At 38.9% G+C, this 12,794-nt stretch overlaps 1 protein-coding gene across 1 annotated transcript in view; it reads right to left on the reverse strand.

Annotated features, from left to right (window-relative positions):
- Nucleotides 1–3,117: 3,117 nt before the first annotated feature.
- Nucleotides 3,118–12,794, reverse strand: part of atp6ap1la (ATPase H+ transporting accessory protein 1 like a) — a 20,123-nt gene continuing 10,446 nt past the window's right edge. Inside the window, exons 3-7 of the mRNA XM_056468512.1 lie at nucleotides 10,997–11,058; nucleotides 7,936–8,171; nucleotides 5,852–5,902; nucleotides 4,630–4,873; nucleotides 3,118–3,613 (exon numbers count right to left, since the gene is read on the reverse strand). Of these exons, the coding sequence (XP_056324487.1) occupies nucleotides 3,377–3,613; nucleotides 4,630–4,873; nucleotides 5,852–5,902; nucleotides 7,936–8,171; nucleotides 10,997–11,058 (830 nt within the window). The 3' untranslated portion in view covers nucleotides 3,118–3,376. The remainder of the gene's footprint in view (nucleotides 3,614–4,629; nucleotides 4,874–5,851; nucleotides 5,903–7,935; nucleotides 8,172–10,996; nucleotides 11,059–12,794) is intronic.

Genomic DNA, 12,794 nt, shown 5'->3' on the forward strand with positions numbered 1-12,794 from the left:
GGGCTTTCCTTCTCTGATGACATGTGTAAAGGGAGAATGTCAATCAAAGTGTTTCTGCAGACTGCTTTATCAAGTGTGATTATAAAAAAACATAATGAATAACTTTTTACCATGAGAAGTTGGTTATATTGGCACACCATTGCCACACAAACCCCTTATAAAAGTGATTTTTGCATAATAGGTCCCCTTTAATATTTGTCGATTAAAAAAAACAAGTTAAAAAGAAGACGCTCTTCACCACAGCCAAAAAGCATACACAAAGGACTAATAAAAAAATCATATTATAAATTACAAAAACATACGATCTACACAAAAATACCAGAACACAATAATGTTAAAAATACATATTCTCAAAATAACATTTAATAAATCCGACGTCCTCATGTTTTTGCAACTCCTCTAGGAAAATTGGTTAGAAGTGAAACATTATTTGCTGGTTAAACACTGTATTTAAAAACCATTACTCAGTATTGTTTCATTATTAATTGTTAGAGTTTTAGAGTTTTACTCAGATCAGCACCAACTTGTTTTTCATCCGTTTTAATTGATCTGCAAATTAAAACTATATCACATTTTCATAATGGTTTATTCACAGTTTAACGCTTCAAAGTCAACATGAAATTAAAAACGTTTTCCATTCATTCATTTTTCTTCAGCTTAGTTTCTTATTAATCAGGGGTCTCCACAGCGGACTGAACTATTTCAGCATCAGTTTTACACAGCGGATGCCCTTCCAGTACTGGGAAACACCCATACACACTCGTTCACACACACACTCACACACTACAGCCAATTTAGTTTATCCAATTCACCTAAAGCGCATGTGTTTAGACTGTGGGGGAAACCGGAGCACCCGGAGGAAACCCACGATAACACGAGGAGAACATGCAAACTCCACACAGAAATGCCAACTGACCCTGCTGGGACTCGAACCAGCGACCTTCTTGCTGTGAGGTCACTGAGCCACCGTGCCACCCTCTATAAATATTTTGATAAATGCGTGTCCTGTTTCTTGCACTATGCAAGCACTTTTCCAAGAAATAATAAAAAATTATAATTTAATTGTGACTTTATATCTCATATTTTTGGCTTTCTTTATTAAAATTAGTTTTATTTTTTCTCACAATTGCATTTACAATCTAGTATATCACAATTATAACTTTTTGTAATGAATGCTTCTTTGCATTTCTGCCGTTCTTAATTGCTAATATTGATAATTTCCAGGTTTATTGGAAATTATGAGGTAATGTTTATCTGATTTGCATCTTAATTTATTACATTTGCAAGTTTATTTTTGTTGCAATGTTGCAGTTCTGATAAACATTCATTCATTTTCCTTCGGCTTACGCCCAATGTGAATGTGTCAGCATCAGCGCTTCCCATTCACTTTGAATGGGTGACGTCAAGCATTGCCAAACTGAATTGTCAGTCCGTCAGCGCTGCTTCACAGCATTGCTCACTGCAGAAGTTGGAAATTTCTTAACTTTTTAAGCACCAGCGGAAGCGTCAGCCAATCAGATCGCTTTATGCAAATACCGAGAGTAACCAATTGCAGACTTATTTCATTGGCTGACACTGCTATAACAATCGTGTCAGCCCCAACTTCAGACACACTCTTCGTCAAGCGTTGATGTTGAAGCCTTGTGTTTATCAGGCGTTAGTCTCTGATTTATCAGGGGCCACAGTGGAATGAACTGCCAACTATTCCAGCATATTTTTTACGCAGCGGATGCCCTTCCAGCCGCAACACCCATACACTCTCGCATCCAAACTCCACACAGAAATGCCAGCGACCTTCTTGCTGTGACCGTGCTAACCACTGAGCCACCGTGTCGCCGCATTTGTAAGTTTCTTTTGCAATTCAGAATTAAAAAGTCACCATTAATTAATTTTTTTATGATGGGAATAAGCTTCCACAACACACAAACACATCCAACTTTCCAACAGTTAACACATTTCATGTCGACTCTGAAGAAGCCTCAGTATTAAAGTTAAAACCGCCCCTCAACAGTCAACAGAAGCAAAGACAGTCGATGCAAATGCAAGATATATCGAATATTGTGCTATTTCCACACTGAAAAACAAAATGATTCATTGGATTTACTACATTTTTTAATGGAAACATTTCTAATAACTGATTTATTTTATCTCTGTCATGATGACAGCACATAATATTTGACTAGATGTTTTGCAAGACACTAGTATTCAGCACAAAGTGACATTTAAAGGCTTAACTAGGTTAATTAGGCAAGTTAGGGTAATATTAGTCAAGTCATTGTATAACAGTGGTTTATTCTGTAGACCAGTGGTTCCCAAAGTGAGGTCGCAGGACAATGAGGGGGACAGGGGCGTAGCGGACGGGGGGGATACGTCCCCCTCACTTTTAGAGACAGACCATTTAGAAACAGGTGATTAATAATTATATGAACGTATGATCTCATACAGCCCACCCCCCCCCCCCCCACCCCCCCCTTTTAAAATGTCCGCTACTCCCCTGTAGGGGGAGGTCGCTTGGTGATTTCCAATAATCATATTAACTTAATTAAACTATTAGAATTACCATATTTTATCCTTAACCTACAGCATTATTTATGCAATAGTTACATTTAAAAAACATGCAAATAAAAAGTCACCAGCTTTTAGGTTTTTTTATTTTTTTTTTGCGACTCCTGGGTTGTTTACGTTATGTTAAAGACACAGCAATAGTGTTAGATGCAGCACATTGATTTTATGGCACCAGGTGAAATTTTCTGACACCTTTACTGCACTCATGTACACTAAAAATAAATACAGGCCTCGGATAATCTCCGAGTGGTGTTCTCCAAAATGAAATGATGAATAGACTTAGGCCTATTGGTGTGTGTTCGTGCTGTTGTGTGCAAGGATTATATTTTAATAACCACATCAGAGGATATCGATAATCACTGAAAATACTGACCTTAAAATAGTTTTTAAAAAATTAAAACTGCTTTCATTCTAGCTGAAATAAAACAAATAAGACTTTCTCCAGAAGAAAAAATATTATAGGAAATACTGTGAAAAATTCCTTGCTCTGTTAAACATCATTTGGGAAATATTTTTAAATATATTAATTTTAACTTTAAAAAATGTAGTAAATCCAATGAATCATTATTAAGTTGCAGTTGCATTCCAACAATCCTCCAGAAAACGGACGTCTCGCCAAACCCGACGCTGAATATTTAATTCTTAGATTTAGTTTTTGGTGAGAAATCTCCAAATCCTCGGATGTCCCAAAGGAGCCGGATTCGGACTTGCACTGTCCCACCACAATGACATCACTGGCGTGGTGCAGTCAGTCCCAGACGGCGGTGCGGACGGGAGTCAGTCTGGTTATAAGAGTCCTGTGCGGTGCCCCCTAGAGGCTGTTCTTCTCTGTGCACTCGGCTTCTGTGCTGCGGGGGAAATAAACGGTGGTCTTGTGCTCTTCATAGCGGTCGATGTGCTTCAGATGCACCACCATGTGCAGGGCGTAGGCCAGAACCAGCAGCAGGATCAGAGATGTGATCAGGCCCATCAGGATGGCCGGAGTGAAGAACGTGGCACAGTCGCTGGCCGGAGCAAACTTACTGGACTGAACATTGAAGGCCTGAATCTGAGAGGGGAAACACAGAGTCAGAGAGTTATGCAGTTTACAGATTATGTTATGATTATCTATCTATCTATCTATCCATCCATCCATCCATCCATCCATCTGTCAGTCTGTCTGTCTATATATCTAAAAATCTGTCCATCCATCCATCCATCCATCCATCCATCCATCCATCTATCTATCATTCATCCATCTTTAAATCATCTATCCTTCTGATTATCGATCACTGATTTATCCATCCATCCATCCATCCATCCATCCATCCATCCATCCATCCATCCATCTTTAAATCATCCATCCATCTGATTATCGATCACTGATTTATTCATCTATTCGTCAATCTGTCCATCCATCCATCCATCCATCCATCCATGAATCTATCTATCTATCTATCTATCTATCTATCTATCTATCCATCCATCCATCCATCCATCCATCCATCCATCCATCCATCCATCCATCCATCCATCCATCCATCCATCCATCCATCCATCCATCCATCCATCCATCCATCCATCCATGAATCTATCTATCCATCCATCCATCCATCCATCCATCCATCTATCCATCTGTTTGTAAATCTGTCTATCTATCTACCAGTCAGTCTGTCTGTCTATATATCTATAAATCTGTCCATCCATCCTTCCATCCATCCATCCAGCCATCCATCCATCTATCTATCATTCATCCATCTTTAAATCATCTATCCACCTGATTATCGATCACTGATTTATTCATCCATTCGTCCATCTATCTATCTATCTATCTATCCATCATCCATCCATCCATCCATCCCTCATTCTGATCTTCCAGGCAAAGCCCAATATTTCCCACTAAACAGCATTTCATATCACCCAAACTCTGCATGTTCTTCCACACGCTCATTTCATACAGACTCATGCCAAACCACAAGCTTGTGTAACCACATTACTCCCACATTACAGCCACTAAAAATACAGCGCAAGATGCTACAACTCCCAATATCAGAGAAGGATGAAGGGAAAGTGTTTTCTGCCAACCTGGAAGTCTGTGAATGTGATGTGCCAGTTTGCAGCATGGTCAGTGTTGGCGCTAGGCACCAGCAGCGTGTCGTATTTCTGCAGGCTGCTGACGTGCTGGCAGTGGTATGAGTTGGTGGACGGCGCGTACACATCTGTGGCATTAAATGTGGCCTCGTACGTCCAGTTATAATGGATGTGCACGTTATCGAGCGTGAACCAGTTCTGTCCTGCCGACTCATAAAACGTGTTTGACATCTGTAGCCTGGAGGTAAAAACACAGATATGGGATGGTTATGTGGGTTAATCTGTCTGAAAAGCCATTAAAATTAGTTCTGCTTCGTTGGTTTTGTTTATTAGCATGCAATATCAGTATATAAAATGTACAATTGAGATTAGAGGAACTACATTTAAAGCAATTGTATTATATGTATCGACACAGATCGCACTAGTCATATTTGATGTTATATTTTTATGCCCATTTAATTAACAGTCATTAGCATTCTGTAAAATGCTAACCTAGCAGGGTTATACAGAGTAGGGGTGTCCAAACTTGGTCCTGGAGGACTGGTGTCCTGCATATTTTAGTTCCAACCCCTATTAAACACACCTGGACCAGCTAATTAAGCTGTTTTTAGGTATACTAGAAACTTTCAGGCAGGTGTGTTGAAGGAAGTTGGAGCTAAACTATGCAGGACACCAGCCCTCCAGGACCGAGTTTGGACACCCCTGGACTAGATCCATGCTACCAACATTCTAATTTGTGTCAGCCATATGTTAATAACTAGTCTTATGTTAATTAATCCGAAAATGCCATGCAAGTAACATGTTGGTCTTACGTTACAACACATGCTTACAATATGCTGAAGATGGTACAAAAATGCTAATTCAGTCTAGCAAAGGGTTAAACAGGTTATCAGCATTATAATTTGTGTTAGCCATGTGTCAACAATACTAAACATGATAAATAATCCTGATATATGTGCCAACAATGCTAGTAACATGTTAAAATATGTGCTAACAACATAAGATGGTAGAAATAGGCTAAAAGCATGCTAATTTAGGCTAGCAAAAAGCTAAACATGTTAGACCCATGCTTGCAGCATTCTAAGTCATGCTATATTTGCTACAAATACTACTTAAAACCTGGTAAAACCACTGTAAAAATAAATGAAATCACAGTTGTTTGTAACAGCATCAGTGTTTTGGCTAATACTCAGAAACAATAAGAAGAAGAAATGACCTGATGGAGAGTCCTCGAAGATCTTCCACATCACCGAAACGCAGATTGAGTCTGGCCAATAAAAAAATACATGAAAAAAATTATTAAATATATAACCCAAACTGGGGTATTTTGCAATATCATAGGTGACTATTAAACCACTTAAAACTTAAATAAATTAAATTAAAATGAAACTTGAAAATTGTGTGGCCAATATTAAATCTGTATTACGAGGATAGATTTCAATGTACGATTTTTTAAAAGGTTAATTATATATATATATATGTGTATGTATCCGGGTGCTCCGGTTTCCCCCACAAGTCCGAAGACATAAAGACATGCGCTATAGGTGAATTGGGTAAGCTAAATTGTCCATAGTGCATGTGTGTGAATGTAAGAGTGTATGGGTGTTTCACAGTGATGGGTTGCAGCTGGAAGGGCATCCGCTGCGTAAAACATATGCTGGATAAGTTGGTGGTTCATTCCGCTGTGGCGACCCCGGATTAAAAAAGGAAATATATATGTATTACCAGTACCGGGTTGGACCCCCTTTTGCCATCAGAACTGCCTTTATCCTTTGTGGTGTAGATTTAACAAGGTACTGGAAATATTCCTCAGAGATTTTGCTCCATATTGACATGATAGCATCACACAGTTGCTGCAGATTTGTCGGCTGCACATCCATTAGGCCAATCTCCCGTTCCACCACATCCCAAAGGTGCCCTATTGGATTGAGCTCTGGTGACTGTGGAGGCCATTTGAGTACAGTGAACTCATTGTCATGGTTAAGAAACCCGTCTGAGATGATTGGCGCTTTATGACATGGTGCGTTCTCCTGCTGGAAGTAGCCATCAGAAGATGGAGACACTGTGGTCATAAAGAGATGGACATGGTCAGCAACAATACTCAGGTAGGCTGTGGCATTGACACGATGCTCAATTGGTACAAATGGGCCCAAAATGTGCCAAGAAAATATCCTCCAAACCATTACACCACCACCACCAGCCTGAACCGTTGATACAAGGCAGGATGGATCCATGCTTTCATGTTGTTGAGGCCAAATTCTGACCCGACCATCCGAATGTGGCAGCAGAAATCGAGACTCATCAGATCAGGCAACGTTTCTCCAATCATCTTTGTCCAGTTTTGGTGAGCCTGTGTGAATTGTAGCCTCAGTTTCCTGTTCTTAGCTGACAGGAGCGGCACCCGGTGTGGTCTTCTGCTGCTGTAGCCCATCCGCCTCAAGGTTGGACGTGTTGTGTGTTCAGAGATGCTCTTCTGCAGACCTCCATTGTGACGACTGGTTATTTGAGTTACTGTTGCCTTTCTTTCAGCTCAAACCAGTCTGGCCATTCTCCTCTGGCATCAACAAGGCATTTGCGCCCACAGAACTGCCGCTCACTGGATATTTTCTTTTTATTTACCATTCTCTGTAAACACTAAAGATGGTTGTACGTGAAAATCCCAGTAGATCAGCAGTTTCTGAAATACTCAGACCAGCCCGTCTGGCTCTAACAATCATGCCACGTTCAAAGTCACTTAAATCCCCTTTCTTCCCCATTCTGATGCTCGCTTTGAACTGCAGCAGATCGTCTTGACCATGTCTACATGCCTAAATGCATTGAGTTGCTGCCATGTGATTGGCTGATTAGAAATTTGCCTTAACGAGCAGTTGGTCAGGTGTACCTAATAAAGTGGCCGGTGAGTGTATATGTGTGTGTGTATGTTTAATATTTACTCACAGAGGTATATAGATAATCATTCGATCTAATCAGAATGTAAAATATATTTCTACATTCATGTGTTGGTTGCGTCATCATAGGTATTCAAGCCTTTACATTTGCTTAAAGTGGGCTAATAATATTGAAATTATTATTTTATTAAATGTAAAAACTGCTTTTATTCTAGCCGAAATAAAACTAATAAGACATTCTCTAAAAGAAAAAGTATAGGAAACACTGTGAAAATTCCTTGCTCTGTTAAACATGATTTGGGAAATATTTAAACAAGAACATATAAAATCCACAGGAGGGCGAATAATTTTGACTTCCACTGTATATTCTAACTGCATTTCTGTGAGACTGATGGTTTCCAGGGTGACTTACATGGCTTTATCTTTACTGCAGAAGGATCCTTTGGTGTCGAGCGGTGTGTCTGGGCTGAAGGTTTTCTCTGTGAGATCCACCAGACTGTGGTTTCTGTACCTGATGGCCAGCTTCCGGGCCCTGAAGAGGATGCAGGTCTTTCCGTTGTATGTCACACTCAGAGGAGAATAAAGCAACAATCCCGGAGACTGAAGCAGCTTTCTGCGTGGAGGAACGCCGAGCTGCCATCCGTACGGCTGAAACAAACACGCGGTAACATCAGTGACACACTACCACTCAAAAGAGCATTACTGCTTTAAAAAGAGGCTGCATTTGTTTGATCAAACACACAGTAAAAGTGTAATATACATTCATTCATTTTCCTTCAGCTTAGTCCCTTTATTTATCTGCGGTCGCCGCAGCGGAATGAACCGTAAACTTATCCAGCATATATTTTACAGAGCGGATGCCCTTCCAGCTGCATCCATACACACACCCATACACACTCATAGACTACGGCCAATTTAGTTCATCACTTCCCCTATAGCGCATATGTTTAGACTGTGGGGGAAACCGGTGCACCCTGAGGAAACCCATGCCAACAGGAGGAGAACATGCAAACTCCACAAAGTAATGCCAACTAACCCAGCAGGGACTCGAACCAGCGACGTCCTTGCTGTGAGGCCACAGTGCTAACCACTAAGCCACCATGTCGCCCATTGTAATATTGTGAATATTATTATAATAAGGTGTTTCTAAGTGAATATATTTAAAAATGCAATGTATTATTGTAATTCAATGCTGATTTTTTGCATTATTATTCATTATTATTACCCTTCAGTCTTACATGATCCTTTGTTAATCATTCTAAGCTGATTTGCAGCTTGAGAATTTTGTTTTATTATTATCATTAATGTTTTTTTGCTGACATCTTTTTTAAAAGAATAGATAGATGGTAATTTTATTTACATTTATATATATATATATATATATATATATATATATATATATATATATATATATATATATATATATATATATATATATATATATAGGGGTGTCACAATCGGCAGTGGGTAGCATAATCACCTCACAGCAAGATGGTCGCTGATTCAAGCCTCGGCTGGGTCAGTTGGCCTTTTCTGTGTGGAGTTTGCATGTTCTGCCTGTGTTCATGTGGGTTTCCTCCGGGTGCTCTGGTTTTCCCCACAGGTCCAAAGACATGCGCTATAGGTTAATTGGGTAAGCTAAATTGTCTGTAGTGTGTGTGTGCGCGTGTGTGCGTGTGTGTGTGTGCGCATGTGCGTGTGTGTATGTGTGTGTGAAGGGAGTGTGTGGGTGTTTCCCAGTGATGGGTTACAGCTGGAAGGGCATCCGCTGCGTAGAACATATGCTGGATAAGTTGGCAGTTCATTCCGGTGTGGCGACCCCTAATTAATACAGGGACTAAGCCGAAAAGAAGATGAATGAATGAATATATATATATATATATATATAGCTCATATAAATATATATATATATAATAGAAATAGAAATTTTTACAAATCTTTACTGTGATTTTTGATCAATGCAATACATATTACTAAATATTAATTATCTATTTAATTTTATGATAAAATACCCATAATTAATATGTCTTTAATATATTGGTTATGTGTGGCACATGATAAAAAATGAAAGATAACATTAAACTGATTTAAAAACTGAAATACTGAAAAACAGTAGTAGCTAACTATTAATTACACAAATAATAAAATTAATAATTATGATTGTGTAAGTGTAAAAACTGAATTTTAAATTTAGATTTTAATTAAAAGACGTTTCCTAGAATGTGTAAACACTATTTTAGTTATTTAGTTTGTTTGTTTGTTTTGGTAAAAAAAAAAGTGGAACTGTATTTTTATGAAAAATCGAAAAACTTAAGAAATTAAACAATTATATACATGCATAAATAATATGAAATTAATTTTAAAAATCAATGCAATACTTTTTATTTACTTTTATTTACATTCATTTTCTCTCGGCTTAGTCTCTATTTCAGGGGTTGCCACAGCGGAATGAACCAACTAAAATATTTCATAATTCATTTATTTTCTTTTTCGGCTTAGTCCCTTTATTAATCAGGAGTCACTACAGTGGATTGTACCAGCAACACTCATACACTACAGGCAATTTAGTTTACCCAATTCCACTATAGCGCATGTCTTTGGACTTGCGTGGAGAACATGCAAACTCCACACAGAAATATCAACTGACTCAGCCGGGACTTGAACCAGCGACCTTCTTGCAGTGAGGCAACAGCACTCCCCACTGTGCCACCACACCACCCCTTATTATATATATATATATATATATATATATATATATTAAAAAATATATATTTTTATTATTTACTTGGGTCACCGCGAGCACCAGGGTGCTATATGTCGACACACTAACCACTAGGCTATTGGCGCCGACATTAAATATATATTTAAATGTAATTTTTTAAATAATAAAAATAAACTTTTGTTAAAAAATAAACACGGTGGCTCAGTGGTTAGCACTGTGGCCTCACAGCAAGAAGGTTGCTGGTTCGAGTCCCGACTGGGTCAGTTGGCATTTCTGTGTGGAGTTTGGTGAGTTGGATGTTCTCCCCGTGTTGGCGTGGTTTTCCTCTGGGCTGTAGTGTACAAGTGTGTGTGGGTGTTTTCCAGTACTGGAAGAGCATCTGCTGCTCAAAACATATGCTCCAATAGTTGGCGGTTCATTCCGCTGTGTAAAATGAAGCTGAAGGAAAATGAATAAATGAATACAACAGGCCCAAATAAAGGCACAATGACACCCCAAAGTGGTTGTTTGTGCAAAATATATCTTCTTTTACTCTGAAATGCACTTGATACTCAGAAAAACAGTTTACGTAAATTATATTTGGAAAGAAAACAGAGTGATTTGGGACACTGATTCCTGATTAAAAATGTAGCATGTGTGTGTAATCTGTCTTTCCAAAGACAATGCATCTGTGCAGGATTAAACTGATGTGGAGTTTGGAGGTGAATCTGCAAGGTCAGTCTGGAGCCGCTGGCAGACGCACAAAACTCACCTGCAGAGCCCGACGGAGAGGAGCTTCAGCTGCGGACAGAGAACCAGGGCTGCCTGATCCTCCTGCACACACACATACATACAAACATATACACACATAAGTACGCACACACATACACACACATACACATATACAGTTAAAGTGAAAATTATTCTCCTTCCTGTGAAGTATTTTTTATTTATTTTTTCCCAAATGATGTTTAACAGATTCAGGAATTTGTCACAGTATTTCCTATAATATTTTTTCTTCTGGAGAAAGTCTTATTTGTTTTATTTCGGATAGAATGAAAGCAGTTTTTAATTTTTTTAAAAGCATTTTAAGGTCAAAAATATTAGCCCGCTAAAGCAGTGTTTGTTTTGGATTGTCTACAGGACATATCACTGTTTTACTATGACCTGCCTAATTACCAGAACTTTACCCAAATTATCCTAGTTAAGCCTTTAAATGTCACTTCAAGCTGAATACTAGTGTCTTGAAAAATATCTAGTCAAATATTATTTACTGTCATCATGATAAAGGTAAAATAAAAGCAATGAGTTATTAAAACTATTCTCTTTAAAAATGTGTTAAAAAAATCTTCTCTCCATTAAACAGAAATCAGGAAAAACATACAGGAGGGCGAATAATTCTAGCTTTTAAATGTACACACATATTTCTTCTTAAAATTTATAGCACATGTATTCAAACTAAATGAATAATCGAACTGTTCAATCATTCATTCATTTATTTTATTTTCGGCTTAGTCCCTTTAATAATCAGGAGTCGCCACAGCGGAATGAACCACCTATTATTCCAGCTTATGTTTTACGCAGCGGATGCCCTTCCAGCTGCAACCCAACACTGGGAAACACCCATACACTTGCATGTGTTTAGACTGTAGGGGAAACCGGAGCACCCGGAGGAAACCCACGCCAACACGGGGAGAACATGCAAACTCCACACAGAAATGCCAACTGACCCAGCCGGGCTCGAACCAGCGACCTTCTTACTGTGAGGTGTGAGTATTCACTGCGCCACCGTGACGCCCAAACTGTTCATTCATTTTCTGTTTTCGGCTTAGTCCCTTTATTAATTCGGGGAACCGCCAACTTATCCAGCACGTTTTACGCAGCAGATGCCCTTCCAGCTGCAACTCATCTCTGGGAAACATCCATACACACTCATTCACACTCATACCCAATTCACACATCAGTACGCACACACATACACCACATGTACCACATGTCTTTGAACTGTGAGGGAAACCGGAGCACCCGGAGGAAACCCACGCGAACGCAGGGAGAACATGCAAACCCCACTCAGAAACAGCAACTGACCCAGCTGAGGCTCGAACCAGCGACCTTCTTGCTGTGAGGCGACAGCACTACCTACTGCGCCACAGAGTCGCCAAACATTTTAGTTTCATAGCTAATTATATTCATATTTAATCAAACAAGTAAGTTATTTGAAGAGCAATTCATATGCAGCAGGGTTTTAAATATGAAAAATACACAGTTTTTTAAATAACACTTTACTAAAGTGTTTGCATAGATGTTTTAGTTGAGTGTTACATTTGATGCATATGGCTTTTTTCACTCATATAACAGGATATAGTGATAATATAGAGAGAAAAATCTCAATATTATTCAAAGCAAAATATGCAATTGGTGAAAGCCAATCAGTGAGATGTTTATTACAAACTACTTAACATTTATTCATTCAATCATTCATTCATTCATTCATTCATTTTCCTTTGGTCGCCACAGCGGAATGAACCGCCAACTTATCCAGCATGTTTTACGCAACAGATGTCCTTCCA

The sequence above is a fragment of the Danio aesculapii genome, chromosome 11 (genome assembly GCF_903798145.1).
Source record: "Danio aesculapii chromosome 11, fDanAes4.1, whole genome shotgun sequence".
NCBI classification, from domain to species: Eukaryota; Metazoa; Chordata; class Actinopteri; order Cypriniformes; family Danionidae; genus Danio; species Danio aesculapii.